Source organism: Theropithecus gelada, chromosome 2, assembly GCF_003255815.1.
Source record: "Theropithecus gelada isolate Dixy chromosome 2, Tgel_1.0, whole genome shotgun sequence".
NCBI lineage: Eukaryota > Metazoa > Chordata > Mammalia > Primates > Cercopithecidae > Theropithecus > Theropithecus gelada.
Window position 1 is genome coordinate 91,533,059 of NC_037669.1, and position 26,723 is coordinate 91,559,781.

General features: G+C 59.4%; 1 protein-coding gene across 1 annotated transcript; it reads left to right on the forward strand.

Annotated features, from left to right (window-relative positions):
• The first annotated feature begins 73 nt into the window (after window positions 1-73).
• Window positions 74-26,126, forward strand: CELSR3 (cadherin EGF LAG seven-pass G-type receptor 3). Its single transcript, XM_025375866.1, has 35 exons — window positions 74-4,096; window positions 5,629-6,279; window positions 6,575-6,800; window positions 7,088-7,203; window positions 7,545-7,633; window positions 7,738-7,895; window positions 8,481-8,644; window positions 8,924-9,049; window positions 9,139-9,308; window positions 9,742-9,927; window positions 10,375-10,491; window positions 10,881-11,052; window positions 11,211-11,352; window positions 11,450-11,570; window positions 11,854-12,037; window positions 12,348-12,449; window positions 13,732-13,826; window positions 14,019-14,228; window positions 14,486-14,681; window positions 14,950-15,105; window positions 15,675-15,840; window positions 16,348-16,515; window positions 16,739-16,865; window positions 16,958-17,164; window positions 17,399-17,573; window positions 17,780-17,892; window positions 18,312-18,391; window positions 18,927-19,050; window positions 19,523-19,639; window positions 19,722-19,870; window positions 20,138-20,247; window positions 20,601-20,759; window positions 21,083-21,283; window positions 22,037-22,922; window positions 24,373-26,126. The coding sequence occupies exons 1-35, from the start codon at window positions 349-351 to the stop codon at window positions 24,398-24,400; spliced, it is 9,939 nt and encodes a 3,312-aa protein (XP_025231651.1). The 5' UTR covers window positions 74-348; the 3' UTR covers window positions 24,401-26,126.
• The last annotated feature ends 597 nt before the right edge of the window (window positions 26,127-26,723 follow it).

A 26,723-nucleotide genomic window follows, 5' to 3' on the forward strand; every position in this document is an offset into this window, starting at 1 on the left:
TCCGTCCTCAGAGCTGCCATGCGCGATGGGTTGTACCACCGTGTTTCGGGCGCCGGGGCAGAGGTGGAGTGAACCATCGGGGCGGTCGGGAGCCATGTTGGAGCGGCGGGAGGCGGCAGCAGCGTCGGGGATGCTGTGGTGGGGGCGGAAAAAGCTGGGGCCGCACGCCGGAGGGGCTCCGGCCGTGGAGTAGATGGTGCCCAGAGGGCGGCGGGGGCGCGGAGAGACAGGCGGAGGGGCGGGGGCCCAGGGCGGCGGCAGCGGCCCGGGAGGGGGCCCGAGCGGCGGGGCCAGACCAAGGACCGGACTGGGGCGGGGGGCGGTGGAGGCCGTACAGGGAGGCGGGGGATGATGGCGAGACGGCCGCCGTGGAGGGGTCTCGGGGGACGGTCGACCCCCATACTTCTGCTCCTTCTCCTCTCTTTGTTCCCCCTCAGCCAGGAGGAGCTGGGGGGCGGTGGGCACCAGGGCTGGGACCCCGGGTTAGCTGCCACTACGGGGCTAAGGCCGCATATCGGTGGCGGAGCCTTAGCTCTTTGTCCTGAGTCTCCCGGGGTTCGAGAGGATGGGGGGCCTGGACTGGGGGTCAGGGAGCCTGTCTTCGTGGGGCTCCGAGGGGAAAGGCAAAGCTCCCGGAACAGTCGAGGTCCCCCTGAGCAGCCGAACGAGGAGTTGAGGATTGAACACGGCGTCCAGCCATTGGGCAGCCGCGAACGAGAGACAGGACAGGGACCAGGGTCTATGTTACACTGGCGCCCAGAGATCTCCTCTTGCGGGCGGACAGGACCTTTGCAAAGAGGTAGTCTGTCACCAGGGGCTCTGTCCCCAGGGGTCCCGGGCTCGGGGAACAGCTCACCCCTCCCTTCAGACTTTTTGGTTCGGCACCACGGTCCCAAGCCGGTGTCCTCCCAGCGGAACGCTGGGACAGGCGCCCGCAAAAGAGTGGGCACCGCGCGCTGCTGTGGGGAATTACGGGCAATAAGGAGCAAGAGTCAGGGCGAGAGAGCCACGACATCCGGAGCAGAAAGGACAGCCCCCCGGCGGAACTGTCTTCCAGGGGCCTCGGGATCTGGCCCCGAGCTGGATTCAGCACCGCGCACGGCGAGGACAGCTCCTGCACCAGGTTCAGCACCCCGCGAGTCTCGGACAGCTCCCAAGCCGGCGCCCGAGCGCATGCGCTCCCGGGGTCTCTTCCGCCGCCGCTTCCTCCCTCAGCGCTCCGGGCCGCGCCCCCCGGGAATCCCGGCCCGTCCTGAAGCCAGGAAAATAACCTCGGCGAACCGGGCACGCTTTCGTCGCGCCGCAAACCGCCACCCGCAGTTTCCGCAGTACAACTACCAGACGCTGGTGCCGGAGAATGAAGCAGCAGGCACCGCTGTGCTACGCGTGGTTGCACAGGACCCGGACGCCGGCGAGGCCGGGCGCCTAGTCTACTCGCTGGCGGCGCTCATGAATAGCCGCTCTCTGGAGCTGTTCAGCATCGACCCGCAGAGCGGCCTCATCCGTACGGCGGCAGCTCTGGACCGCGAGAGCATGGAGCGTCATTACCTGCGTGTGACCGCGCAGGACCACGGCTCGCCGCGCCTCTCGGCCACCACGATGGTGGCCGTGACAGTAGCTGACCGCAACGACCACTCGCCGGTTTTTGAGCAAGCGCAGTACCGGGAGACGCTTCGCGAGAATGTGGAGGAGGGCTACCCTATCCTGCAGTTGCGTGCCACTGACGGCGACGCGCCCCTCAACGCCAACCTGCGCTACCGCTTCGTGGGGCCGCCAGCTGCGCGCACTGCAGCTGCCGCCGCCTTCGAGATTGATCCACGCTCCGGCCTCATCAGCACCAGCGGCCGCGTGGACCGCGAGCACATGGAAAGCTATGAGCTGGTGGTGGAAGCCAGCGACCAGGGCCAGGAGCCCGGGCCGCGCTCGGCCACTGTGCGCGTACACATAACTGTGCTAGACGAGAACGACAACGCTCCCCAGTTCAGCGAGAAGCGCTACGTGGCGCAGGTTCGCGAGGATGTGCGCCCCCACACGGTGGTGCTGCGCGTCACGGCCACCGACCGGGACAAGGACGCCAACGGATTGGTGCACTACAACATCATCAGTGGCAATAGCCGTGGCCACTTTGCCATCGACAGCCTCACTGGCGAGATCCAGGTGGTGGCACCTCTGGACTTCGAGGCAGAGAGAGAGTATGCCTTGCGCATCAGGGCGCAGGATGCTGGCCGGCCACCGCTGTCCAACAACACGGGCCTGGCCAGCATCCAAGTGGTGGACATCAATGACCACATTCCTATTTTTGTCAGCACGCCCTTCCAAGTCTCTGTCTTGGAAAATGCTCCCTTGGGTCACTCAGTCATCCACATTCAGGCAGTCGATGCAGACCATGGGGAGAATGCCAGATTGGAGTACTCCCTAACTGGTGTGGCATCTGATACTCCCTTCGTGATAAACAGCGCCACTGGATGGGTCTCTGTGAGTGGTCCCCTGGACCGTGAGTCTGTGGAGCATTACTTCTTTGGTGTGGAGGCTCGAGACCATGGCTCACCCCCACTCTCTGCCTCAGCCAGTGTCACAGTGACTGTGCTGGATGTTAATGACAATCGGCCTGAGTTCACAATGAAGGAGTACCACCTACGACTGAATGAGGATGCAGCTGTGGGCACCAGTGTGGTCAGCGTGACCGCAGTAGACCGTGATGCCAACAGTGCCATCAGCTACCAGATCACAGGTGGCAACACCCGGAATCGTTTTGCCATCAGCACCCAGGGGGGTGTGGGTCTGGTGACTCTGGCTCTGCCACTGGACTACAAACAGGAACGCTACTTCAAGCTGGTACTAACTGCATCTGACCGGGCCCTTCATGATCACTGCTATGTGCACATCAACATCACAGATGCCAACACTCATCGGCCGGTTTTTCAAAGTGCCCACTACTCAGTGAGTGTGAATGAAGATCGGCCAGTGGGCAGCACCATAGTGGTCATCAGTGCCTCTGATGATGACGTGGGTGAGAACGCTCGTATCACCTATCTCCTGGAGGACAACCTGCCCCAGTTCCGCATTGATGCAGACTCAGGGGCCATTACACTACAGGCCCCATTAGACTATGAGGACCAGGTGACCTACACCTTGGCTATCACAGCTCGAGACAATGGTATCCCACAGAAGGCGGACACTACTTATGTGGAGGTGATGGTCAATGATGTGAATGACAATGCTCCACAATTTGTGGCCTCCCACTATACGGGGTTGGTCTCTGAGGATGCTCCACCTTTCACCAGTGTCCTGCAGATCTCAGCCACCGACCGGGATGCTCATGCCAATGGCCGGGTCCAGTACACTTTCCAGAATGGTGAAGACGGGGATGGAGATTTTACCATTGAGCCCACCTCTGGAATCGTTCGTACAGTGAGGCGGCTGGACCGGGAGGCAGTGTCAGTGTATGAGTTGACTGCCTATGCAGTGGACAGAGGTGTACCCCCACTCCGGACTCCAGTCAGTATCCAGGTGACGGTGCAGGATGTGAACGACAATGCACCTGTCTTCCCAGCTGAGGAGTTTGAGGTGCGGGTGAAAGAGAACAGCATTGTGGGCTCAGTGGTGGCCCAGATCACTGCAGTGGACCCTGATGAAGGCCCCAATGCCCATATAATGTACCAGATCGTGGAGGGGAACATCCCTGAGCTGTTCCAAATGGACATCTTCTCTGGAGAACTGACGGCACTCATTGACCTAGACTATGAGGCTCGCCAAGAATATGTGATTGTGGTGCAGGCCACATCTGCTCCTTTGGTCAGCCGGGCCACTGTGCACGTCCGCCTGATTGACCAGAATGACAACAGCCCTGTGCTCAACAACTTCCAGATTCTCTTCAACAACTATGTATCTAACCGTTCGGACACCTTCCCTTCGGGCATTATTGGGCGCATCCCAGCTTATGACCCCGATGTCTCTGACCACCTCTTCTACTCCTTTGAGCGTGGCAATGAGCTGCAGCTGCTGGTGGTCAACCAGACCAGTGGAGAGCTGCGACTCAGCCGAAAGCTAGACAATAACCGCCCACTGGTGGCCTCCATGTTGGTGACTGTCACAGGTGAGGGGCAGGGGGCAGGCAAGTGACCCAGTGACCCCAACCTGTTAGGTCTCAGGGACTCCACAGGGCACCTCATACCAAACAGGGATTTCTAAGCCTTCCAAGAACCCCTTAAGGGTAGGGTTCTTGCACCCTACAAGATCTGCCATAGACCTCACAAGGTTAGGTTCTCTGCTTAGGTTGCTGGATAATCTCCACAGAATCCCAATGATTCCAAGGCATCTAGCAGACCCCATAAAGCCTGTAAAGAACTGTCTGCTACCTAGGGATAGCTCCCCTCCTGACAAAAGGTCAGCGGTCCTGGGGTAATCCTCTGGAGGTCCCAGGCAAAGCCAGTATGGGCCAGTCAGTCCATGCTATGCCCATGTTCAGACAAAGGGTTACTTTGGGTCCGGTCTGATGCCTATCCCATCTGTGCAGGAAATGACCAATAATTGAGTGGTCAGGAACAGCAGCTTACTATGGAAGCTTCAGGTGGAGAGTGGCTTCATAGGGGCTGAGACCCTGACCTTTGGGAAAATGTCCAGAGGTCTACCTGCCTCTTTCCTGCTCCATCTGCTCCAGTCGTTCACAAACCCCTCCATAATAGGAGAGTGCAGGTGGGGAGGCTCTTGAAGTCCTGCCTACTGGAGGCTGCAGAGGTTGTGAAATAGGCTTTACTGGTGCTCATTCCTCAGTTCTGGAGCAGGGACTCCTGGAACTGCCTGAGAAGGCACAACCTTCATTTATCCCTCAACACACTCAACAGTCTGTCCTCATTGACCACCCAGTATGTGCTAGGGTGTGGGGACAAGATGAACAAGGCAGCTAAGCACCTCACCTTCATTTCTGGGGTGGTCACTGAAACCACAGGACCCAGATCTGGAGTAGCGAGCAGGCTGCTAATTCAAGAATGCGTGTGTGTGTGTGTGTGTGTGTGTTCAAGACCCTCCTGGAGCTTGATAACCCAGGATTCTGGAGGATGGCATTGAGTCTTCACTGGGCCAGGACCCCTTCTAGTGCTATGGAAGAGCAATTTGCTGACCAAAAATAGGAGATAGGTGATTCCTGATCTGGAACCCTTGTTTTCTGTAGCGGATGTTTTGCTGGTTCTGCTATGCTGGGGGAGGGGAGAAGGGGAAGGTGAATGGGAATGAATGGCCAGTAGCCCTAGCTCCTCTCCGTGTCCTGAGTTGGGGTAGCCCGCTGACCATGATAACTTGGGGAAGTGTGAGTTACTGAGTACTCAGGGTACTTGAGTGCTGTTGGGGGAGTGACTTGCTAACCCATGGGCACTGTGTGGGGTTGGTTGATCCCTGGCCCAGACCCCTCCTTGTATTGCGGGTTGGGGGAGGAAGCAGTGGCTTTTTGACACCTTGATGCTGGGGGAGCTGGTGGTCACTAGCCCCAGACTCCCTTGTGTCCTGGTGGGGTCAGCCTGCTGACTTAGAGGTTCTGGGGGCCTAGGCTATCAATGGCCCCAGCCCTCTTTTGTCCCAGGGAGGGGCGGCCACTGGCCCCAGGATGACCACTGCCCCTGCCCCCACCTGCAGATGGCCTGCACAGCGTGACGGCGCAGTGTGTGCTGCGCGTGGTCATCATCACGGAGGAGTTGCTGGCCAACAGCCTGACCGTGCGCCTTGAGAACATGTGGCAGGAGCGCTTCCTGTCACCGCTACTGGGCCGCTTCCTCGAGGGCGTGGCTGAGGTGCTCGCTACGCCCGCTGAGGACGTCTTCATCTTCAACATCCAGAACGACACAGACGTAGGGGGCACCGTGCTCAATGTGAGTTTCTCGGCGCTGGCTCCACGTGGGGCCGGGGCGGGCGCTGCGGGGCCCTGGTTCAGCTCCGAGGAGCTCCAGGAGCAGTTGTATGTGCGCCGGGCGGCGCTGGCGGCCCGCTCCCTGCTCGACGTACTGCCCTTCGACGACAACGTGTGCCTGCGAGAGCCCTGTGAGAACTACATGAAATGCGTGTCCGTGCTCCGCTTTGACTCGTCCGCGCCCTTCCTGGCCTCGGCCTCCACGCTGTTCCGACCCATCCAACCCATCGCTGGCCTGCGCTGCCGCTGCCCGCCCGGATTCACAGGAGACTTTTGCGAGACCGAGCTCGACCTCTGCTACTCCAACCCATGTCGCAACGGCGGAGCCTGCGCGCGGCGCGAGGGAGGCTACACATGCGTCTGCCGCCCACGCTTCACAGGTGAGCAGGGCGCCGGGCCAAGGCTGGGGGCGGGACTTCTGAGGCCAGAGGCTGGTGTGGACGCCGTTAGGCCAGAAGCCGTAGAACGTGGCCGGGAGAGGCAGTCGCCGAGGCGGCGATGAGACTGGGGAGGGGGCGGCGCCGCGGGGCGGGGCCAGACGGAAGGGGCGTGTCCACCGAAGAGCTCGACCTTTCGGGGGTCTTGGCACCCGGCCTCTGGGCGCGCGGTCTTTGAAGGGGCCAGAGCAGGGGCGGGCGTGGGCGTGACCGCCTCTGACCGCGGCTTGGCCCCCAGGAGAGGACTGCGAGCTGGACACCGAGGCCGGCCGCTGCGTGCCGGGCGTCTGCCGCAACGGGGGCACCTGCACCGACGCGCCCAACGGCGGCTTTCGCTGCCAATGCCCGGCAGGCGGCGCCTTCGAGGGCCCGCGCTGCGAGGTGGCTGCGCGCTCCTTCCCGCCCAGTTCGTTCGTCATGTTTCGCGGCTTGCGGCAGCGCTTCCACCTCACGCTGTCCCTCTCGTAGGTGCCCGCCCCATGTCTGAGCGCCTCCACGCCGCCCCCACCTACCTGCCCTGACTCAGATTCCTGACTGCCCTGTCCTGGCATTCCCACGAGACACCGCCCCTCCCCTGACGCCCCGCCCGGGGTCTCCTGACCTCGCTGCACCCGCGTCCCCTCGGTCGGTCCCGCCGTCCCTCTCGCTTCCTCTCTCGCCCCAGCCCCTTCTCCTCGCAGGGATGGTGGGTGTGAAATGGTACCCTGCTCCTGACGCCCCCACCCCCGCAACCCCCTCCCACCCCGCCCAGGTTCGCCACGGTGCAGCAGAGCGGGCTACTCTTCTACAACGGGCGCCTGAACGAGAAGCACGACTTCCTGGCCCTGGAACTCGTGGCTGGCCAAGTGCGGCTCACATATTCCACGGGTGGGTGCCCCGGATGTGACGGCGAGAGGGTGCATGTGTGCTGGAGGACGCAGGGCCCAAGTCCCCTCAGGTTTGCCTCACTGTGCATCTGAGCACACACTCCACGCCATACAAGCAGTGAAGACCTAGCTCCTTGTCCTTCCCTGTGGGAAGGTCCCTCCCTCCAAGAAGTCTGTTTCTCCTGTCTGTTCAAAGGCACTCTGGGCCAGCCATTGTAGTCACCAGTGGGGGACTGATCTGATGCATCCAGGGTGGCCCTGGGAGTGGCTGTGCTTATATAACTAGGGTGAGATGGGGCGACTCCACTGCTCCTGATGATTCTACATGTGTCTCCCCTCCAGGTGAATCCAACACAGTGGTCAGCCCCACAGTTCCCGGGGGCTTGAGTGATGGGCAATGGCATACAGTGCATCTGAAATACTACAACAAGGTGGGGACCATCCCTGGCATCGGGTATGAGGGGAGTTGGGATGCTGACTTCTGCTCCTCGGGGGTTACTAGGGGCACTGTTGACTGGTGTGCCTGGGTCTTTAGCCCCGGACAGATGCCCTAGGGGGTGCACAGGGCCCCTCCAAGGATAAGGTGGCTGTGCTGAGCGTGGATGATTGTGATGTGGCCGTGGCTCTGCAGTTTGGTGCTGAAATTGGCAACTACTCATGCGCGGCTGCTGGTGTGCAAACAAGCTCCAAGAAGTGAGGCCCCCGCCCCTGGTCCCCTTGTCCCCTGCCTACCAAAGCCCACTCCAACCCTTCACATCCCATTCCTCATCCCATCCTGCCAAACTCTCCCATCTTTCCCCCAAACCACCAAGATTTCCTTCTCCTTTCAAAGACCCTGAAAGCCTGCTCACTCTAGCCCCCAATCCTGCATTCCACCCCAGACTTCCACCTCCCACATACAGTCCCCAGGCAGTCCTCCAAAGCCTCCACCTCCCCACCCCAGTCTCACTAATTCCCGTCCCCTCCGAGTCCCTTAATCTCATGTCCAGTCCCCAGACTCCTCACGTCTCCATCCCCTCCCCAGCCAGCCAGATGCCTCACTCTTTCATCATAGCCCTTAACCGCAGTTCGCCTACTTTTCCCCAGACCATCGGCCCATCATGAGCTCCCCTTTGCACCCCAACTGAAGAAAGACCCTAACTCCTTCCCCAGCTTGGCCTTATTTTCCTCCCTCAATCACCCAACCCTCTGGGTCCTACCCCCTGCTTCCTGTGGCCCCCTAGGAGCAACTCTGCTTTGGCCCCAGTCCTACCAATGACCCAAACCCCTGATCCCCAGGTCCCTGGACCTGACGGGCCCTCTTCTTCTGGGGGGTGTCCCCAACCTCCCCGAGAACTTCCCCGTGTCCCATAAGGACTTCATCGGCTGTATGCGGGACCTGCACATTGATGGCCGCCGAATGGACATGGCGGCTTTTGTCGCAAATAATGGCACCATGGCAGGTAGGCCTGAAGCTTCCACCAGCCCAGCCCATAGCCCTGTCCCCATCATAGGGAGGGAGCAGAGGACTCCATGGGGTGACTCCACATCTGACTTCAACCCAGTCTCTTTGGGTGGCAAGCACCATGCTACAGCCCAGACTTTAGGGCCTGACTCTTACCAACCCCACCCATCGAAAGAAAATGGGGCTGAAATCTTGGTCTCTTTCAGCCCCTCTGGACACTAAAGTCCTATCCAGCACTTGTGCCCCAACCCTTGTTCTCATGTCTTTCCTCTCCCAGGCTGCCAAGCCAAGCTACACTTTTGTGACTCAGGCCCCTGCAAGAACAGTGGCTTCTGCTTGGAGCGCTGGGGTGGCTTCAGCTGCGACTGCCCTGTGGGCTTTGGCGGCAAAGACTGTCGGCTCAGTAAGTGGGCAGCATGGGGTGGGGGGTGCCTGCAGAGTTAGATCTGCTCCTAGGCAGGGGCTGTAACCCTGTTTCTCTTATCCACTCAGCTATGGCCCATCCCCACCATTTCCGTGGCAACGGCACACTGAGCTGGAACTTTGGAAGTGACATGGCTGTGTCTGTGCCATGGTACCTGGGGCTGGCATTCCGGACACGGGCAACACAGGGGGTCCTGATGCAAGTGCAGGCTGGGCCACACAGCACGCTCCTTTGCCAGGTGTGTCCACTCTGCTCACCCTCCCTATACTCTCAGTTCTCAGTCTCTTAGGCCACCACTGACATTCTTGTATGTTCAGGTTGGTCACACAGCATACTTTTCTGCCAGATGTCCCAACCACACTTGACCCTGCTCTGGACCCTAGCCCTTGATTCTCTTTCCGTCATTATATCCTCTGTAGGTGCAGGGCTCCAGCATAGCTCTCTCTTATGCGAGCTGCACCAACCCACCCACAACACCTGGTCCTATCCTCTGCCCCCTGACACTATATCAGCAACATGATGTCCCTGGCACAGTGCCCTGTGTGCCAGGTATAACCTTGACCCCACTGTTCTGACCTCTGATATTCCTGACCTCTGAGCCCTCTGATCTCACCTCCAAGTCCCAGCCCACTTAGGGCTCTAACCCCAGGGCTATGCATCTCTGCCCACAGCTAGATCGGGGGTTACTGTCTGTGACAGTGACCAGGGGCTCGGGCCGTGCTTCCCATCTCCTTCTGGACCAGGTGACTGTCAGTGATGGCCGGTGGCATGATCTGCGGCTGGAATTGCAGGAGGAACCAGGTGGCCGGCGGGGCCACCATGTCCTCATGGTCTCACTGGACTTTAGCCTCTTCCAGGTCTGGCCTCTGACCCTAGGGTAGCCTGTTCTCAGCCTTCCAACCAGATCCACCTTTTTTGACCCCACCTCTAGTTCAGCTCCTCTCAGTTCCCTCCACTGCACCAAGTCTGATGTTCTCCCCCCAGTTCCCCACCATATATCCTTGCACTGAGCCCACCCCACCAGCCAGATTGGTCCACTTTCAGGCCATCCTTGTGCCAGATTTGGGGCCTGGTCTTGGGGAACCTCTGTAGCCAGCACTTTGCCTGATTCCTAGAAGCCCCTTCTAGTCTCTGCCCCAGTCTCTACCCACCCCTGGTCAAAAGCAAGCAATATTAAGGTCTGCTGTGGGTCCAGGAGGGAGGGGGCAGTCTAGAAGGGCTAGAAGGCGGCCAAGATTGACTCTGGGCTATGACGGGTTCATCAGGCCCCTCTCCCACAGTGCTGACTGCCCCCCTTCCTCCAGGACACCATGGCGGTGGGGAGCGAGTTGCAGGGCCTGAAGGTAAAGCAGCTCCACGTGGGAGGCCTGCCCCCCGGCAGTGCGGAGGAGGCTCCTCAGGGTCTGGTCGGCTGCATCCAGGTGGGGGTCAGCATGGGAATGTGATATGGGGCATTAGGGTCAGGGGTCAGGGGTCAGGGGTCAGAGGTCAGAGGCTCCTTGGGACCTGAAAGGCAGCATTCAAGTGGGGGTTGGCGCAGGGGGGTGAATGACCCAGCTTTGAGAGCTAGGTCAAGCCTTTCTGTGGCATTGGAGGTGGGAGTCCAGCTTGGATTATCAAGGACCTTTAGGAATCTGTGTCAGAAACAGCACAATTAGAGTCCCACAGGGGTACCAAATTGGGGATATTTTTGAGGCCTGGGTTTTTTTGAGGGTCTCAGAAGACTGCATGTCAGGGTGGCTGGCTCTGCAGTACTTGAGGCTGAGGTGCCTTAACATAGTCTCACCCCTTGCTGGCTGTGTGTCCATAGGGGGTGTGGCTCGGCTCCACACCCTCTGGCTCCCCAGCCCTGCTACCCCCCAGCCACCAAGTGAATGCGGAGCCTGGCTGTGTCATGACCAACGCCTGTGCCTCTGGGCCCTGCCCACCTCACGCCGACTGCCGGGACCTCTGGCAGACCTTTTCTTGCATCTGCCGGCCAGGTGGGCCTTAAGAGGGTTGGGGGAAGGGTGACCTGGGCAGGTGTTAGGGGCCCATGATGAAGACTGGGGAACCTGAAGGAGGCAGGGACTCGGGATGGGTGCCTGCTTCCTTCCATGCTCTGTGACCAGGGTCCTGAGCTTTCTGACCCAATCTGCAGGTTACTACGGCCCAGGTTGTGTGGATGCCTGCCTCCTGAACCCCTGTCAGAACCAGGGATCATGCCGGCACCTCCCAGGAGCTCCCCACGGCTATACCTGTGACTGTGTGGGTGGCTATTTCGGGCACCACTGTGAGCACAGGTAAGAGGCTGGGGCTGAGGCGATGAGGAGACCTGGCAGGGACAGGGAGGGTCACTGGGATACCATGGAGGCATCTTACCTGGCTATGCACCCCCAGGATGGACCAGCAGTGCCCACGGGGCTGGTGGGGGAGCCCAACCTGTGGCCCCTGCAACTGTGATGTTCACAAAGGTTTTGATCCCAACTGCAACAAGACAAATGGGCAGTGTCACTGCAAGGTGCGCCTGGCCCCTGACCTTTTAACCCTTCCTTGGACGCAATCTGTAATTCCTGTCCAGCTTGCTGACCTCCGCCACCTGACTTGGGCCCTAACCTCTTGCCTGTGTCCTGTGACCTAGTTGCTGTCTCTCATCCTTTACCCATGACCCCTCCCTTGCCTTCACGCATGGCCCAGGTGTCTTCTGGCCCATGAGCGCTGTTCTGTTGACCCTTTGTCCTTGATTCCACTCATTCCCCAAGCCCTGACCTCTGACTTCAGGCCCCTGGCCCATCCTCAAACAGGAGTTCCACTACCGACCGCGGGGCAGTGACTCTTGCCTCCCATGTGACTGCTACCCTGTGGGCTCCACCTCGCGCTCATGTGCACCCCACAGCGGGCAGTGCCCCTGTCGCCCAGGAGCCCTTGGCCGGCAGTGCAACAGCTGTGACAGCCCCTTCGCAGAGGTGACAGCCAGCGGCTGCCGGGGTGAGCAGGCTCCACCCAGCGGTACCCATAGAGGGCTGGCTCCAGTGTGCCACCATCACGTATCAGTGGCACACTTGGCTCCTTGGGGACTCTGGAAGCTTCTCCTGAGGGAGACCACTTACACCCAGGGAACCCTACCTTTGCCCTAAGTACTTTGCTGACCTGTCACAGAATCTGACAGGTCAACTCCTGAGAAGCCAGCAGGAGTGGCGGGCAGTGGGCCATGGGGTGGGTGGTGGAGGGGCAGTGGGCGTGGCTGTCACCTGCCCTGGACCCTGACTGCCTGGCTCAGCACCTCTTCTCTCTCTAGTGCTCTATGATGCCTGCCCCAAGTCCCTGAGATCTGGTGTGTGGTGGCCCCAGACAAAGTTTGGTGTCCTGGCCACAGTGCCCTGTCCCCGGGGGGCCCTGGGTGAGTATGTGGGGGAGAGGACATCACTGAGGGTGGGGGTGGGCCTGTCCTCTGACTGCTAGAGCCATCTCCTTTCCTGAGTTGGGTGGCTTTGTTCCTGCAAAGAGGTGGAAGTGGGGTGGGAGTCCATGTGGGCCCCTCACTACCGACTAGGGGCTCTGGGCCCTTCCCTACACCCTCATTGAGCCTCCATCTGTTTCTCTTGGCTTCTGGGCAGGATTGCGGGGTGCAGGTAAGGGGTACGTGTTTGCTCAGGTGCGCTGCCCCCTCCCACTGCCAGAGCTTTTGCAGACACCTCCTGCTGTCTGAGGTCCCTGCAGACCCTTCCCTGCTGCCTGAAGTCCCTGCAGGCCCCTTCTGGCTATCTGAGTACCCCAGGGTCCCTTCTCTGATGCCTGAGATCCTCAGAGACCCCTCCCTATTGCCTGAGGACCCTGCTGACCCCTCCTCAGTTCCTGGGGTCCCCATAGGACTTTCCCCACTGCCTGAGGTCACGAAAGATCCCTCCTCAGTCTGAGGACCCTATAGCTCCTTCCTGCTGCTTGGGGGGCCCTCCCCACTGCCTGAGGTCCCCTCAGAACACCCCCTGCTGCTTGAGGTCTCTGCAGTGGCTGGACAGAGATTGTCTGGGTACGCATGCTCATGTGTGTGTCTCTGTGCCTGTGCACGTGTCTGTGAACCTGTTGCAGGGAGGGGATTCTGTGATTAAGTTGGGCTCTCTCTTGTTGGTAGCTACAAACTTTTTTAAGATCCAAGTCAATTCTCATTCAACCTCCATCCCAACCCCAGAGACAAGGGAGAGAAATGACAGCAAAGTAACCACTGGGGCAGTTAAAACTTATGTGAGAATCCTCCCACCTGACTTTGGTCACTGGATGTTCCTAGAAGCCCTCTTCTGTGTTGGCATGTCTTGTGTGTGTGCAAGAGAGCACTGTGTGTCTGTGTGCTGGTCTGGTCCATACGTGTGTGTGTAATTGGTGAGCATTGGTGTGTGTCTGTGTGAACCGGCATGTCTATGAGCCTGTCCTGGCCCACATGGGTGAGTGTGTGCAGCCCCACTCTTGTGCTTTGTGTGGTTGCTGGTTGAGAATGGTCTACAGCCCTCTCAGGAATTGCCTGACAAGCAGCTGGTGCCTACCTGGGCTTGGGCCACTACCTCCAGGGGTGCAGCTGTAGATGCTCATGACTCTGACTATCCCCTAGGATAGGAGAGGGTGCTGCGGTTATCTCCTCAGCAAAGGTATCCAGGCCCCAGGCCTGATCAGGGGTTGCCTGCCTCCAGGTGCTGCTGTGCGGCTGTGTGATGAGGCCCAGGGTTGGCTGGAGCCCGACCTCTTCAACTGTACCTCCCCTGCCTTTCGAGAGCTCAGTCTGCTGGTGAGACTGCCCAGAACTTTTCCTGCAACCTAAGACCTTCCTTGGCCTGTGGTGGGCCCCAGATACCACACCCTAGCCCTTGACCTCCTCAGCCTTTCCTGGTTGCCCTTTAATCTGGCAAGGCTTTCTCCCTGTGAGGCTTTGGAGGAAGGCCTAAGGGACCACAGAGCAACCATCTCCTTGTCCTGGCAGCTGGATGGCCTAGAGCTGAACAAGACGGCACTGGATACCATGGAGGCCAAGAAGCTGGCTCAGCGGCTACGGGAGGTGACCGGCCACACTGACCACTATTTTAGCCAAGATGTTCGAGTCACTGCCCGCCTGCTGGCCCACTTGCTGGCCTTCGAGAGCCATCAGCAGGGCTTCGGGCTGACAGCCACACAGGACGCCCACTTCAATGAGGTGGGGCTGTGCCCTGTGTTCTCATTGCCTTAGCCCCCCAGCTCCCAGCCTCCTGCCCCTGGATCCCCAGCTCAGGCCCTTGCTGTCCTCTTGGGAAGTGAAGGGCCTGGGCTCTCCCTCTGCCCTTGTCCTCTCCAGCCCCACCCCCTTGCTTGTTGGGGCCCCTCTGAGCACCTGTCCAGACCTCTCATGCCTGCCCCATCCCCTCATACATCCTCACCACCTGGCTGAGCCCAATTCTATCTCCATCCTCCCAGAATCTGCTGTGGGCCGGCTCTGCACTGCTTGCTCCAGAGACAGGGGACTTGTGGGCAGCACTGGGGCAGCGGGCCCCTGGGGGCTCCCCAGGCAGCGCAGGGCTGGTGAGGCACCTGGAGGAGTATGCAGCCACGCTCGCAAGGAATATGGAACTCACATACCTGAATCCCATGGGGCTGGTGACGCCTAATATCAGTGCGTTGTGGGTGGGGTGGGGCGGGGCACGGCAGGGGGCCATGAAAGGGCAGGTACCTGAAGGTCTGAGGGGCTGTGGCTATCGATGCCAATGTTAATGGCAGGAGACTCAGCCACCACCCTCAGTGTTTTGTAGGGACAGGCTCTGAGCTGGTAGCAAGGAAAACGGATTGTGGGACTCAGGTGTGGGATGCGAGTAAAAGGGAGTAGAACCCTTGGCAGGGGAAAGAGGTCCATGATGGGTCTCCCCTTTCTTTCTCCCGGGTAGTGCTCAGCATTGACCGCATGGAGCACCCCAGTTCTCCCCGGGGTGCCCGTCGCTACCCCCGCTACCATAGCAACCTCTTTCGGGGCCAGGATGCCTGGGATCCTCACACCCATGTGCTGCTGCCTTCCCAGTCCCCACGGCCATCCCCATCTGAAGGTGAGAGCCCCTGGGGGACCCCTGGGCCAAGTCCTGTCTCTCTGTCCCTCCAACCAGATACCATGTTGCCCTCCTCCCAATTTTCCCCTTTCCAGACCTCCCCAATGTCAGACCCTCCCACATCTCCCCTCCACCCTCCACCCTCCCACATCTCCCCTCCACCCTCCCACATCTCCCCTCCACCCTCCCACATCTCCCTCCACCCTCCCACATCTCCCCTCTACCCTCCCACATCTCCCCTGTACCCTCCCACATCTCCCTTCCACCCTCCACCCTCCCACATCTCCCCTCCACCCTCCCACATCTCCCCTCCACCCTCCACCCTCCACCCTCCCACATCTCCCCTCCACCCTCCACCTTGCCACACCTTCACTTTGTCAGACCCTCTCCCTCATCACAGATGATCCCTCCCAGGCCTTGACTGTTCCTTTCTGGGTTCCTGTTCCCTGCATTCTCCAATTCTGTTCCCGTAGGGAAGAGACTCCCATATTTGATCAGGTTCAGAGCTGGGTTGGTGGGTGCTTTGGGTCAGAGGTCACTGACAGAAGCTCCTCCTCCTCTCCTGGCAGTTCTGCCCACAAGCAGCAGCATGGAAAACTCCACCACCTCAAGTGTCGTCCCCCCACCAGCCCCGCCAGAGCCAGAGCCTGGGATCTCCATTATCATTCTCCTTGTTTACCGCACCTTGGGGGGACTGCTCCCTGCCCAGTTCCAGGCGGAACGCCGAGGTGCCAGGTACTCAGGCCCCTCACCCCTGAGCTTCTTGCGAACGTCTCAGCCCGGCAGCCCCTTTTTTGGTGGGTAGATGCATAGGTTCACAACACACAGAGAGGAGCACAGCTCCAGGGAGCCCCGTCCTTGCTGGGTTCTGTGTGAATCTTATTCTCTGGAGTTGTGCAGAGTGGCAGAGCCCCTGGCTGACAGACACAGAGCCACACACAGGAGGGATCCATGAGCCAGGTACAGAGAGACCAAAGGGCTGACAGAGACAGACACGGACAGGCTGACTGATGGTGGTCAGATGGGGGTAGGAGGGAGGACAATCAGAGGCAAACAGTTGCAGGTCCCCTGGAGCTGCTCAGCTCCTCAGCAGAGGCTGGAAGGATTCTTAGAAACAACTTCCACTCGGGGCCATCCCAGACCCTGGGTCAGCTCTGGCGAGTGGCATGAAGATGGGGTGAGGCAAGCAGGCTGAGTGTGGGGAGGTCAGCAGTGTGCAAGCCCAGATGGGTGTCTCCCCAGGCTTCCCCAGAACCCCGTTATGAACTCCCCGGTGGTCAGCGTGGCTGTGTTCCATGGACGCAACTTCCTAAGGGGAGTCCTGGAGTCCCCCATCAGCCTAGAGTTTCGCCTGCTACAGACAGCGAATCGGAGCAAGGCGATCTGTGTGCAGTGGGACCCACCTGGCCTGTGAGGACCCCCATTCTGGAAACCCTTGGTCCCCTGTTAGCCCTTGGGAGGCCAACTAATAGTCCCAGTCTACCCCTGGGGCCCCCACTAGTGCTGTCATGCAACCCGAACCATGAGGAATGCTGTACCCCAACTCCAGACACCCTCAGCCCTTCCTATGATCTCTCACAAACCCCTGCCTGACAGTGGGTCACAGTTGTGTCTAACTGCCCTGTGGCTGCAGGGCGGAGCAGCATGGTGTGTGGACAGCACGTGACTGCGAGCTAGTGCACAGGAATGGGTCCCATGCACGGTGTCGCTGCAGCCGGACAGGGACCTTTGGGGTCCTCATGGATGCCTCTCCCCGTGAGGTGAGGCTGTGTTCAGTGTCCCAAGGAAGTGGGGGGTCAAAGGGACACGGGGATTCTGCCCAACAGCCCATCAACCATCCCTGTCTCTGTAGAGGCTGGAGGGCGACCTGGAGCTGCTGGCTGTGTTCACCCACGTGGTCGTGGCTGTGTCTGTAGCTGCGCTGGTGCTGACTGCAGCCGTCCTGCTGAGCCTGCGCAGCCTCAAGTCCAATGTGCGTGGGATCCATGCCAATGTGGCAGCCGCCCTGGGGATGGCAGAGCTCCTCTTCCTGCTGGGGATTCACAGGACCCACAATCAGGTGCAGGATCAGGGCCAGGGAACTTGTGTCCCAATGACCCTACTGGCCCAGAAGGCCTGGGGCCAAAACTCAGGGTCAGAGGTCAGGGATGCTCAGGTTGGGGCCAGGGTTTTTGGCAGGGTGCTGGGGTAAGATATTGTGGTTTAGGGGTGAGAGGTGCGAAGCAAATGCCTGGGGTAGGGGTCAGAGGTGGGTGAGGCAGGAGAGGTCCTGACACACGCCCCCTACCCTCAGCTGGTGTGCACTGCAGTCGCCATCCTCCTGCACTACTTCTTCCTCAGCACCTTTGCGTGGCTCTTCGTGCAGGGGCTGCACCTCTACCGCATGCAGGTTGAGCCACGCAATGTGGACCGTGGCGCCATGCGCTTCTACCATGCCCTGGGCTGGGGCGTTCCTGCTGTGCTGCTGGGTGAGGGCTGTGACCCCTAATCTCCATCCATCACATGGCCTGACTCCTGACCCTGTCCCCATTCCTGCTCATGACCCCCAACCTCAAACCCCAAGCCATCTATTCATGGGGGGGCTGCTCTGTCCTCACCCCTGCTTTCTCCCATACATGGGCTGGTCAGCAGTGCTGGAACACACGCCCTCAGTTCTACCCTTTCTCTTCCCAAGGCCTTGCTGTGGGCCTGGACCCTGAGGGCTATGGGAACCCTGACTTCTGCTGGATCTCAGTCCACGAGCCCCTCATCTGGAGCTTTGCTGGCCCTATTGTCCTGGTCATAGTGGTGAGTGCCCTGGACTTAGTGCCCCTTCTGTACTTCCCTCCCTCATGGGGGCGTGGAGCTGCAGTGAAGTCAGCTGAGGGCAGCCAGATGGCATTCTGCAGGCTTCCTGGGCTCGGCCTTCATTTTTTCTGTCCTCTGGTCAGTGACCACCCCCATTCAACTGGCATGGAGATGGGGGCGGGGGGTCAGAGATTCAGTCGCCTGTCCATGCCTCTGCATCTCTCTATCTCTCAGTCCCTCTCGGGTTCTCCATTTCTTTTTCTGTAATGCTCAGCTCCTTTGGTGTGTGTGTATATGTGTGAATTTCTCACTGGTTCTGCCTCTCTCTGTGAATCTTAGTCTCTCTCACTCATTGCCTCTCTCTCTCTCTCTCTCTCTCTCTGCCCTGCCCGGCCCCACATGTCCGGCTGTGGGTCCAGATGAACGGGACCATGTTTCTCCTCGCTGCCCGCACATCCTGCTCCACAGGGCAGAGGGAGGCCAAGAAGACCTCCGCACTGTGAGTTGGCTGGCCAGAGGAAGGGGGGTTCTCAGGATGACAAGTCCTCCTGGGTGGGGTCTGGGGCCCCCAGATCTTCCCTGGTGCAGGTTAGGCTCCAAGTTCTGGATGAAGGAATGAAGTCACACCTGCCCTGACCTGCGGTCCCTCTCTGGCGCCCTCACTATACTGTGGGCCCACATGTGCTTCTGCCCTGCTGTCTCTCCTTGTCCTCTGGGTCCCCCCAGAGTCTCCCATGGCCTGGGTGGCTCACTTGGCCCCCTGCCCTGTGTGTTCCCACTTGTCTTCCATACCCTCCCTTGTGGCTCCCATACCTCTGTGTTTTTCCCACGTGTCCTCATGGCCCTTTGACTGCTCTCCTGCTTCTTTGTGGGACCTCTCATCTCCCCCAGTGTCCTCCAGAGACCTCCATGTTCCCGTGTGACTTCCTTTTTTTCACGTTCCGTGTGTGGCCCGTGTGTCCTCCTGTGTTCCCTGCATGAGCCCTACATAAGCCTTGCATGTCCTCCTTTGTCCTCCCATGTGCCCACAGCAGGACCCTTCGCAGCTCCTTCCTGCTCCTTCTGCTGGTCAGTGCCTCCTGGCTCTTTGGGCTCCTGGCAGTCAACCACAGCATCCTGGCCTTCCACTACCTCCATGCAGGACTCTGCGGCCTCCAGGTGACTCTGGTGCCCCTCCCTCGCCCCAGAACCAGGTGGGCCTTCAGTAGGCTGGGGCCATCCCTAGGCAGATGCTGACCCCAGGCCTGGAGCTGACTCATACTGGATAACTGTTGCCAGGCTGGGTACTACCCCAGACCAGACACTGGCCCTAGCTGCTGCCCCCAGACCTGGAGCTGACTCTAACCTAGGCACTGATCCCAGACTGAGTGCTGATCCTGGACTGACCTTCACCAACACCGAGGCTCCCGGCCCCTTGCTGATCCACACCAACCTGACTGACTCCAGCCACTCCTGCTGCTCCAACCTCTCCCCTGCTGACCTTCCCCGACTCCCTTACTGAGTCCCGCATGGGCTCCTCACTGACCCACGCTAGCCTGCAGTGACTGACCCCCATTGCTGACCCACAGTGACTTATACTGGTCCCTGATTGACCCCTGCCGACCCTGCTTTGACCCTCGCTGACCCACAGGGCCTGGCGGCGCTGCTGCTCTTCTGTGTGCTGAATGCAGACGCTCGGGCTGCCTGGACGCCAGCCTGTCTGGGCAGGAAGGCAGCACCCGAGGAGGCAAGGCCAGCACCTGGGACGGTGAGTCGGGATGGGGGCCCTGAGAAGCCAGGGTTTGAGGCTGCTTCAGGGTTGGCTCACATTCTGTCCCCACCACCCCCAGGGACCTGGGGCTTACAACAACACGGCTCTCTTTGAAGAGAGTGGCCTCATCCGCATCACTCTGGGTGCCTCCACCGTCTCCTCTGTGAGCAGTGCCCGCTCTGGCCGGACCCAGGACCAGGACAGCCAGCCGGGCCGCAGCTACCTCAGGTGAGGGGAAGGGCCTCCTTGTGAGGGCACACTCAGCTTAGTCCAGCCCCACCTTACCAGGGCTTGGCATGACCAGGTCCTAGGGTGGGTGGCTCTACCCATCTCGGCCATCTGGGGCCCTGCTTCTGCCTCTGCCCTAAATGCTTCCCACCATACACCCAGGGATGCCATTCCACCCGCAGCTGGCTGTGCGCTCAAAGACACTCCAGCCTCCAAGGCACCCCATCACATCCCTCTTTCATGGCGGGGGGGCTCCTGCATTTCCAGGGACAATGTCCTGGTTCGACATGGCTCAGCTGCTGACCACACTGACCACAGCCTCCAGGCTCATGCTGGCCCCACTGACCTGGACGTGGCCATGTTCCATCGAGATGCTGGTGGAGTTGGGGCCTGGGGCAGGGAGGAGGGAGGCAGAGGATCTCTCCCCGTCCCCTTTTCTTCTGCCCCATACTGGGAGCAGTGGCTGACTGGGGTGGGACGATCTCCCCCAAGGTCCCTGCCTCAGGAGGCACCTACCTCTCCAGCCCTGGTTCTCCCAATCCACTCCTGATTCGTCCTTCCCTCTGCTAAGTCCCAGCCCTTCTGCTTCTACCTCCACTCCAAGCTCTGCCCAGGTTCCCATCCCCAACCCTAACCCCCTTGCCGTACCCACCTCTAGACCCTCAACTCCAACTTCCCTTATCTCCAAGTCCCTTACCTCTGAAAGTCCTTCTGACTTTCCCAACTCCAGGAGCAGACTCCGACTCCGACAGTGACCTGTCCTTGGAGGAGGAGAGGAGTCTCTCCATTCCATCTTCAGAAAGCGAGGACAATGGCCGGACGCGGGGGCGCTTCCAACGGCCACTCCGCCGGGCAGCCCAGAGTGAGAGGCTCCTCACCCACCCCAAAGGTGCCAGGTGCCCTCTGACCCCTTGGGTGACCAAGGGATGCCCCATTTGTTATCCCTCCAGCTCCCCATCTTTCCTGCGGTTGGGGTTCAGCCTGGTCTTTCTGACCCCTCAGCCATCAGGTTCCCCGACTTCTAGTCTCTGTCTACCTCCAGTTAAGGGGAGGGGATTCACCAGTCACCCCTACCCATTGATCTCTAGGAGATACCCTCCTGTTCCCACCTCTGCTCAAGGAGAACAGCCAGGGTTTCAAGGGTCTAGGGTCAGGGGTCATGAGTCACCGGGATCAACGCAGAAGCTCCTATAACCTGCCCTGGCTCCACAGATGTGGATGGCAATGACCTCCTGTCCTACTGGCCAGCCCTGGGGGAGTGCGAGGCAGCCCCCTGTGCTCTGCAGACTTGGGGCTCTGAAAGGCGCCTGGGGCTGGACACCAACAAGGATGCAGCTAACAACAACCAGCCAGACCCGGCCCTGACCAGTGGGGATGAGACTTCTCTGGGCCGGGCCCAGCGCCAGAGGAAAGGTACAGTCCCTGAGCCCTGGCCCGCACTACAGGAATGCTGAGGGCTGCTCACGCCCTGAGCCAAGGGACTGCAGCTTCCTCATCCCAAACTGAGAGCTCTTCTTATTCTGACCTGGGGGGCTTCTGCTTCTCTAGCCTGTTTCATGGTCCTCAGGGACTGCTCCTATCCTGACCTGGGAATTCTCTGTCCCCCTCTACCCTGGCTGGCACTACAGGGGGACCACAGGGGACCACTCCTGCGCCAGCCCGTCTGTTTTCAGAGACCATAGGAGTTGCTTCCCCCTGGCCTCCCACCCAGATTCCAGAGCTCCTGCTCTGATCTGGAAGATTTCTGCCCCCCACTCTGCTCTTATGGGAACTCGGAGAAAAGAGGTTTCTGCCCTCACCCTTGCATCACAGGGACCCTGGGGACTGCTCCTGCCCAACCCAGAGGCTTCCTGCATTTCAGCCAGGCTTGCATTGTCAGGATCTGAGGGCTGCCCCTTTTCTGACCTCAGGGAGTTTGCCCCATCCCCTGCACCATGGGACCTGCCCGCCTTCCCCACCCCGGCCTTGGGACCACAACTGGAAGATGACTGCCCTTCCACTCTGACCCCTGTCCTGCTGCCTCTCTGGGACCACCAGGGTTGCCTCTGCTGCTCCCAACCCTGTGTTGGAAGGATCCCAAGGGCTGCCACACCCCTAGACTCAGGAATTCCTGCCTGCCCTTCCCCTCCCACACACACCCTGCCCCCCATTTTCTTCCTCTCATAGGCATCCTGAAGAACCGGTTGCAATACCCACTGGTGCCACAGACCCGAGGCGCCCCTGAGCTGTCCTGGTGCCGTGCAGCCACCTTGGGCCACCGTGCTGTGCCAGCTGCCTCTTATGGTCGCATCTATGCTGGCAGGGGCACAGGCAGTCTTTCACAGCCAGCCAGCCGCTACTCTTCTAGAGAACAGCTGGACCTGCTCCTCCGGCGGCAACTGAGCCGTGAGCGACTAGAGGAGGCCCCTGACCCTGTTCCACATCCCCTGAGCCGGCCAGGGTCCCAGGAATGCATGGACGCTGCACCGGGCCGACTGGAGCCCAGAGATCGGGGCAGCACCCTGCCACGGAGGCAGCCACCCCGGGACTACCCTGGCGCCATGGCTGGCCGCTTCGGGTCACGGGATGCGCTGGACTTAGGGGCACCTCGAGAGTGGTTGAGCACACTGCCCCCGCCCCGCTGCACCCGGAACCTTGATCCACAGCCCCCACCTCTGTCCCTGTCTCCCCAGCGGCAACTCTCAAGGGACCCCCTCTTGCCATCCCGGCCACTGGACTCTCTGTCTAGGAGCTCGAACTCTCGGGAGCGGCTGGACCAGGTGCCTAGCCGGCACCCCTCACGTGAAGCCCTTGGGCCACCCCCACAGCTGCTCAGAGCTAGGGAGGACCCGGTCAGTGGCCCCAGCCATGGCCCCTCCACAGAGCAGTTGGACATTCTTTCCTCCATCCTTGCCTCTTTCAACTCCTCGGCCCTCTCCTCCGTGCAATCTTCAAGCACACCCTCGGGCCCTCATACCACTGCCACACCTTCTGCCACAGCCTCTGTGCTTGGGCCCTCCACGCCACGTTCCGCCACATCTCATAGCATCTCGGAGCTGTCGCCAGACTCAGAGTAAGTATGGTCCAGCCACCTGCTTGCACCCTCATCAGCTTAGGGCAACCTCCTGTGTGCCCTGCCCTGTGTTCTGCCACAGAAGGGGATGAGGGCTGGCAGACAGGTATGGGCTACCCCAGGCCGGGCACAGCCAGAAGGCCACAGGCTGGGGACAGGAATCTGGCAAGAAATGGGGGTTGTGACTAGCAGTGACTTGCTGGCTGTGTGACTGGGGCCAGCCAGCCTTCCCAGCACCTCCCAGGCTAAGGAGAAATAGGTGCCTTCCAATGTGTTGAGCTAGTGGAGGGGAGGACAGGAGCTGAGGCCTAGAAGTGGGAGATGACCTGGAATATGCAAGGGGCAGGAAGGAGAGCAGGAGGCCTTGCTTCGGAAGCTTCGCCTAGGGGGTCGTATAGGACAAGGAGAGGCTGGAAGTGGTGCCAGGATATACCAGGCTGAAGAGCTTGCTTTGTTGAGGATAAATCATTCATTCATCGATGTATTCAGTCAATATTGAGTTCCTCCTGTCTGTGGACACTTTGGGGTGGGGCTCACAGGAACTGAGTTGGAACCTGGTTCATCTCGGGTGCCTATGAAGCATCTGTGGGGAAGGGGGTGGCAGACAGGCCCAGGAAGTAGTAGACCCAGGAAGTAGCTGGATACACAGGAGTCTGAGAGGGACTGGTGGGAGTGGGGAGGCACCAGGAGCTGCCAAGTCTTGTAAGCCAAGAAGAGAGTTGAGTTTCAAGGAGGAGAAACAGCTGGGTCAGGCTCTGGGGGTTTGTGGGGTAAGAGATGGCTTGGGGAGGAAGGGAGCCCTGGGGTGGGGCAGGGGACCAACAGAATTGACCAGGACCCAGGGCAGAGAGAGGACAAAGGAGAAAAGAGCAGGGTTTTGGGGGTCCTGGGGCCTGGGCACTGAGGGCTGCTGCGGGGTAGGGACCAGAGGGAGCTAACCCACTACCTGGGTCCCCCTGCAGTCTAACTTTGGGGTCTGGCTGTTTGGGAGGTAGACTAGGGACTGAGCAGGGGTTCAGGCTCTGGAGTCACAGAGGTTTGAGTTTGAGCTCTGTCTTACCTCACTAGCTGCGTGACCCTAGGCAGAGGCAAGTCTTTCTGGGCCTCAGTTTCCTCATCTGTAAAGGAGTCTGTAGTAATAAACTCTTTGAGATGTGGAAATCTATGAGATAATATCTGTCAAGTGCTCAGCATAGCATCTGTACACAGTAGGTGCTCTTGAAGCACTCAGATAAAAGACCTGGGCAGCCAAGGAGCCTTGCTGAGTCTAGGGGCACGGAATGAAGGACTCTGAGAACCCCAGAGTGGGCATGAAGGGGCTGGGGGCTAAGAGACAAGAGCAGTGGTGGAGGCAAGGGGAACAGCCAGGCCAAATGTGGTGGGGGAATCCAGAGCCACCTGACTTGGAGCCCTCTGGGCATCAATCTCTGATTTCCTCATGTGCTTCCAGAGTTCCCAGAAGTGAGGGTCACTCCTGAGGGGACAACGGTGTGGACGAGGAACAGCTGAGGGTGACAGAGGATAACAGGAGAGACTCCAGGAGTGGGGGCGGATCCCAAGGCAGCCTCCTGCTCCCCAGTGGCAGGTGCCCCAGCTCTCCCTGGCGTGGCAGGGTTGAGGCTCCATGCGCATCTGTGAGCATGCGTGTGACAAGTGCAGAGAGGGGGGACTGGAGGGAGACTTTTATACGTTTTGTACCTTTGTAACCAGAGAGATGCTTATGTTATTTTTCAGCTTTTCTGTCTCCTGGGGGGTTTGAGGCTGGGCTGGGAGGGGGAGGGAGATAGAGGGAGACATGCAGTTTGACCCCATTTGGGTCCTGAGCAAACCCTATGCTCATCTCTCTCTTCTTCCTGGGGTGGACTCAGATGGGTGGGACATATGCCTTCCTCCCCCTATTCCACCCCCAAGTTGATCTGAGTATCATCAGGGGCCCAAAGCACAGAATTGTCCTTTGCTTTTTCTTGAATGCCCCAAAGGCCAAACTTCTGGGGCTGGGGGTTGGTCTTGGAAACAGGGGTCATCTGACCTCCTCATGGGGGCTCACTCATGCCGCCCCTCCCGGTGGATGTGTGTGTTTATTATGTGGAGTCCCTGCCACTTACTGCCTTATGACCTAGGACTGATGCTGTGGGGTGCTGGTGGAGCAGCTGATGTCGTGTTTACAGAGCAAGGCTTCCCTGTCTCCCACGGGGAGGGGCTCGGGCCTCTAGTCAGACATTCCTGCAGAGGGTCGGTGGAGGGGTCATTCACCTGCCCCTGCAGCGAACAAAAGTTGTCGTGGTGCCATTTGATTCCCTGACACTGCCCCCTGCTTGAATCGATTCTGAAGGTTAAGGTGGGAAGGTGAGCAAAGGGAGCAGAAACAAGGGAATTCAAGACCCAGAATGTAGGTGCCACTGCCTCCTATGTTTACAGGATCCTCCGTGGCCCTAGGCACCCGGGCTGCAGGAAGTGACTCCATTCCACTCCTCCTTTATTCCTTTAAAAAGGGAAAAGTGACTGTTACGACCCTGTTCACAAAACTCTTACTTTTGCTATTTTGTCTGCTGTCCAGAACTGGAGACTTTAAAATTTTGTTACTGTTTACAAGTCCAGATTCAAAAAATGTTTTTACTTTGTTTACAACTCAAAACTTTGAGCTTTTACACTTTGTTTACAGTAGAGAATTTTTTTCCCCTTTGTTTACAAGTGAAAGGTAGGGAAAGTAGGAGAGGGACTTGGGGGACCCACCTGTGAGGACCCTGACCTGGCCATCTTGAGGGGTTTTCTAACCCCCAGCTTTCCCAGGCCGAAGGTCAGCCTTGAGTCCCCAGACCTAGAAGACCTTGAGAGTAGGCGTCCTCTAACCACTGGGGAGAGTGGCTGTGCAGGGTTGGGGGGTGGTCTGTGCAGACACCTCCTCACCCACCACCCCATGCATACTCTTGGGAAGCAGTTTCCTGGGAGATTAGAAATTCTACTTCCCTGACTGGAGCTAAATCCCACCAGCCAGGACCCAAACTCTTACCCAGAAGGACCCCAGCTCTTGAAGGGCTGAATGGCCTGCTGGGGGTGGGAGGGTGAGTTTGCTATGTCCTAGGTTTCCTCGATGCCCCTCTCTGGGGGGTTCCCCTCCTCCAGCCCAGCGGCCCTCTGTCCTGTCTGTGTAAATTGTTCCGTGAAGCCGCGCTCTGTTTTGGGAATAAACTTCTATAGAAAACAGTTGTTGCCTTTTCCTGTTGGGGGCTGGGGAGGTAGGATGGCAGCTGTGAATGATTCAAGCCAGACTGACCTTTGAGAGGAATCTGAGCCCCTCCCAAGAATATCCAGCTATTTTTAGCCCATTTCATGGCAGATCTCTTTCACCTTGAAATCTGGCTCCTCACCTTGTGATTGGGGCCTGATGTTGGAGCACAGGTGCTGAGAATAAGGTGCCAAGGGAAACCTCCCCCCTAGTCAAGGCAGCGGCACCAGGATTTCCTAATTCTTCAGGGTCTGCAGCCCTGGCCCGGCATTTTTTGCCCTCACCTGGGTGAAACCAACCTGAGGAACTGCTCTTGCAGTTCCCGCCTTGCCCACCAACAGCACCGACCTCCACCATTCTCCTCGGCGGCCCGCGCAGGAACCTTCTGGGAGCGATGTCCGGGCTGTGCTTAGTGCAGCGGAGGGGATCCTCCAACCATTCCTGGCCTGGGTGGCCAGAGTTAAAGGGGAGGACTTGGGGATCGTCGGCTCCGGATCTCAAAGACATGCCTAGTCTCAGAAAGCCTGAGGGTGGCGCTCTCAGCTGGAGGCATGAGAAGCCCCACAGACCTGGAT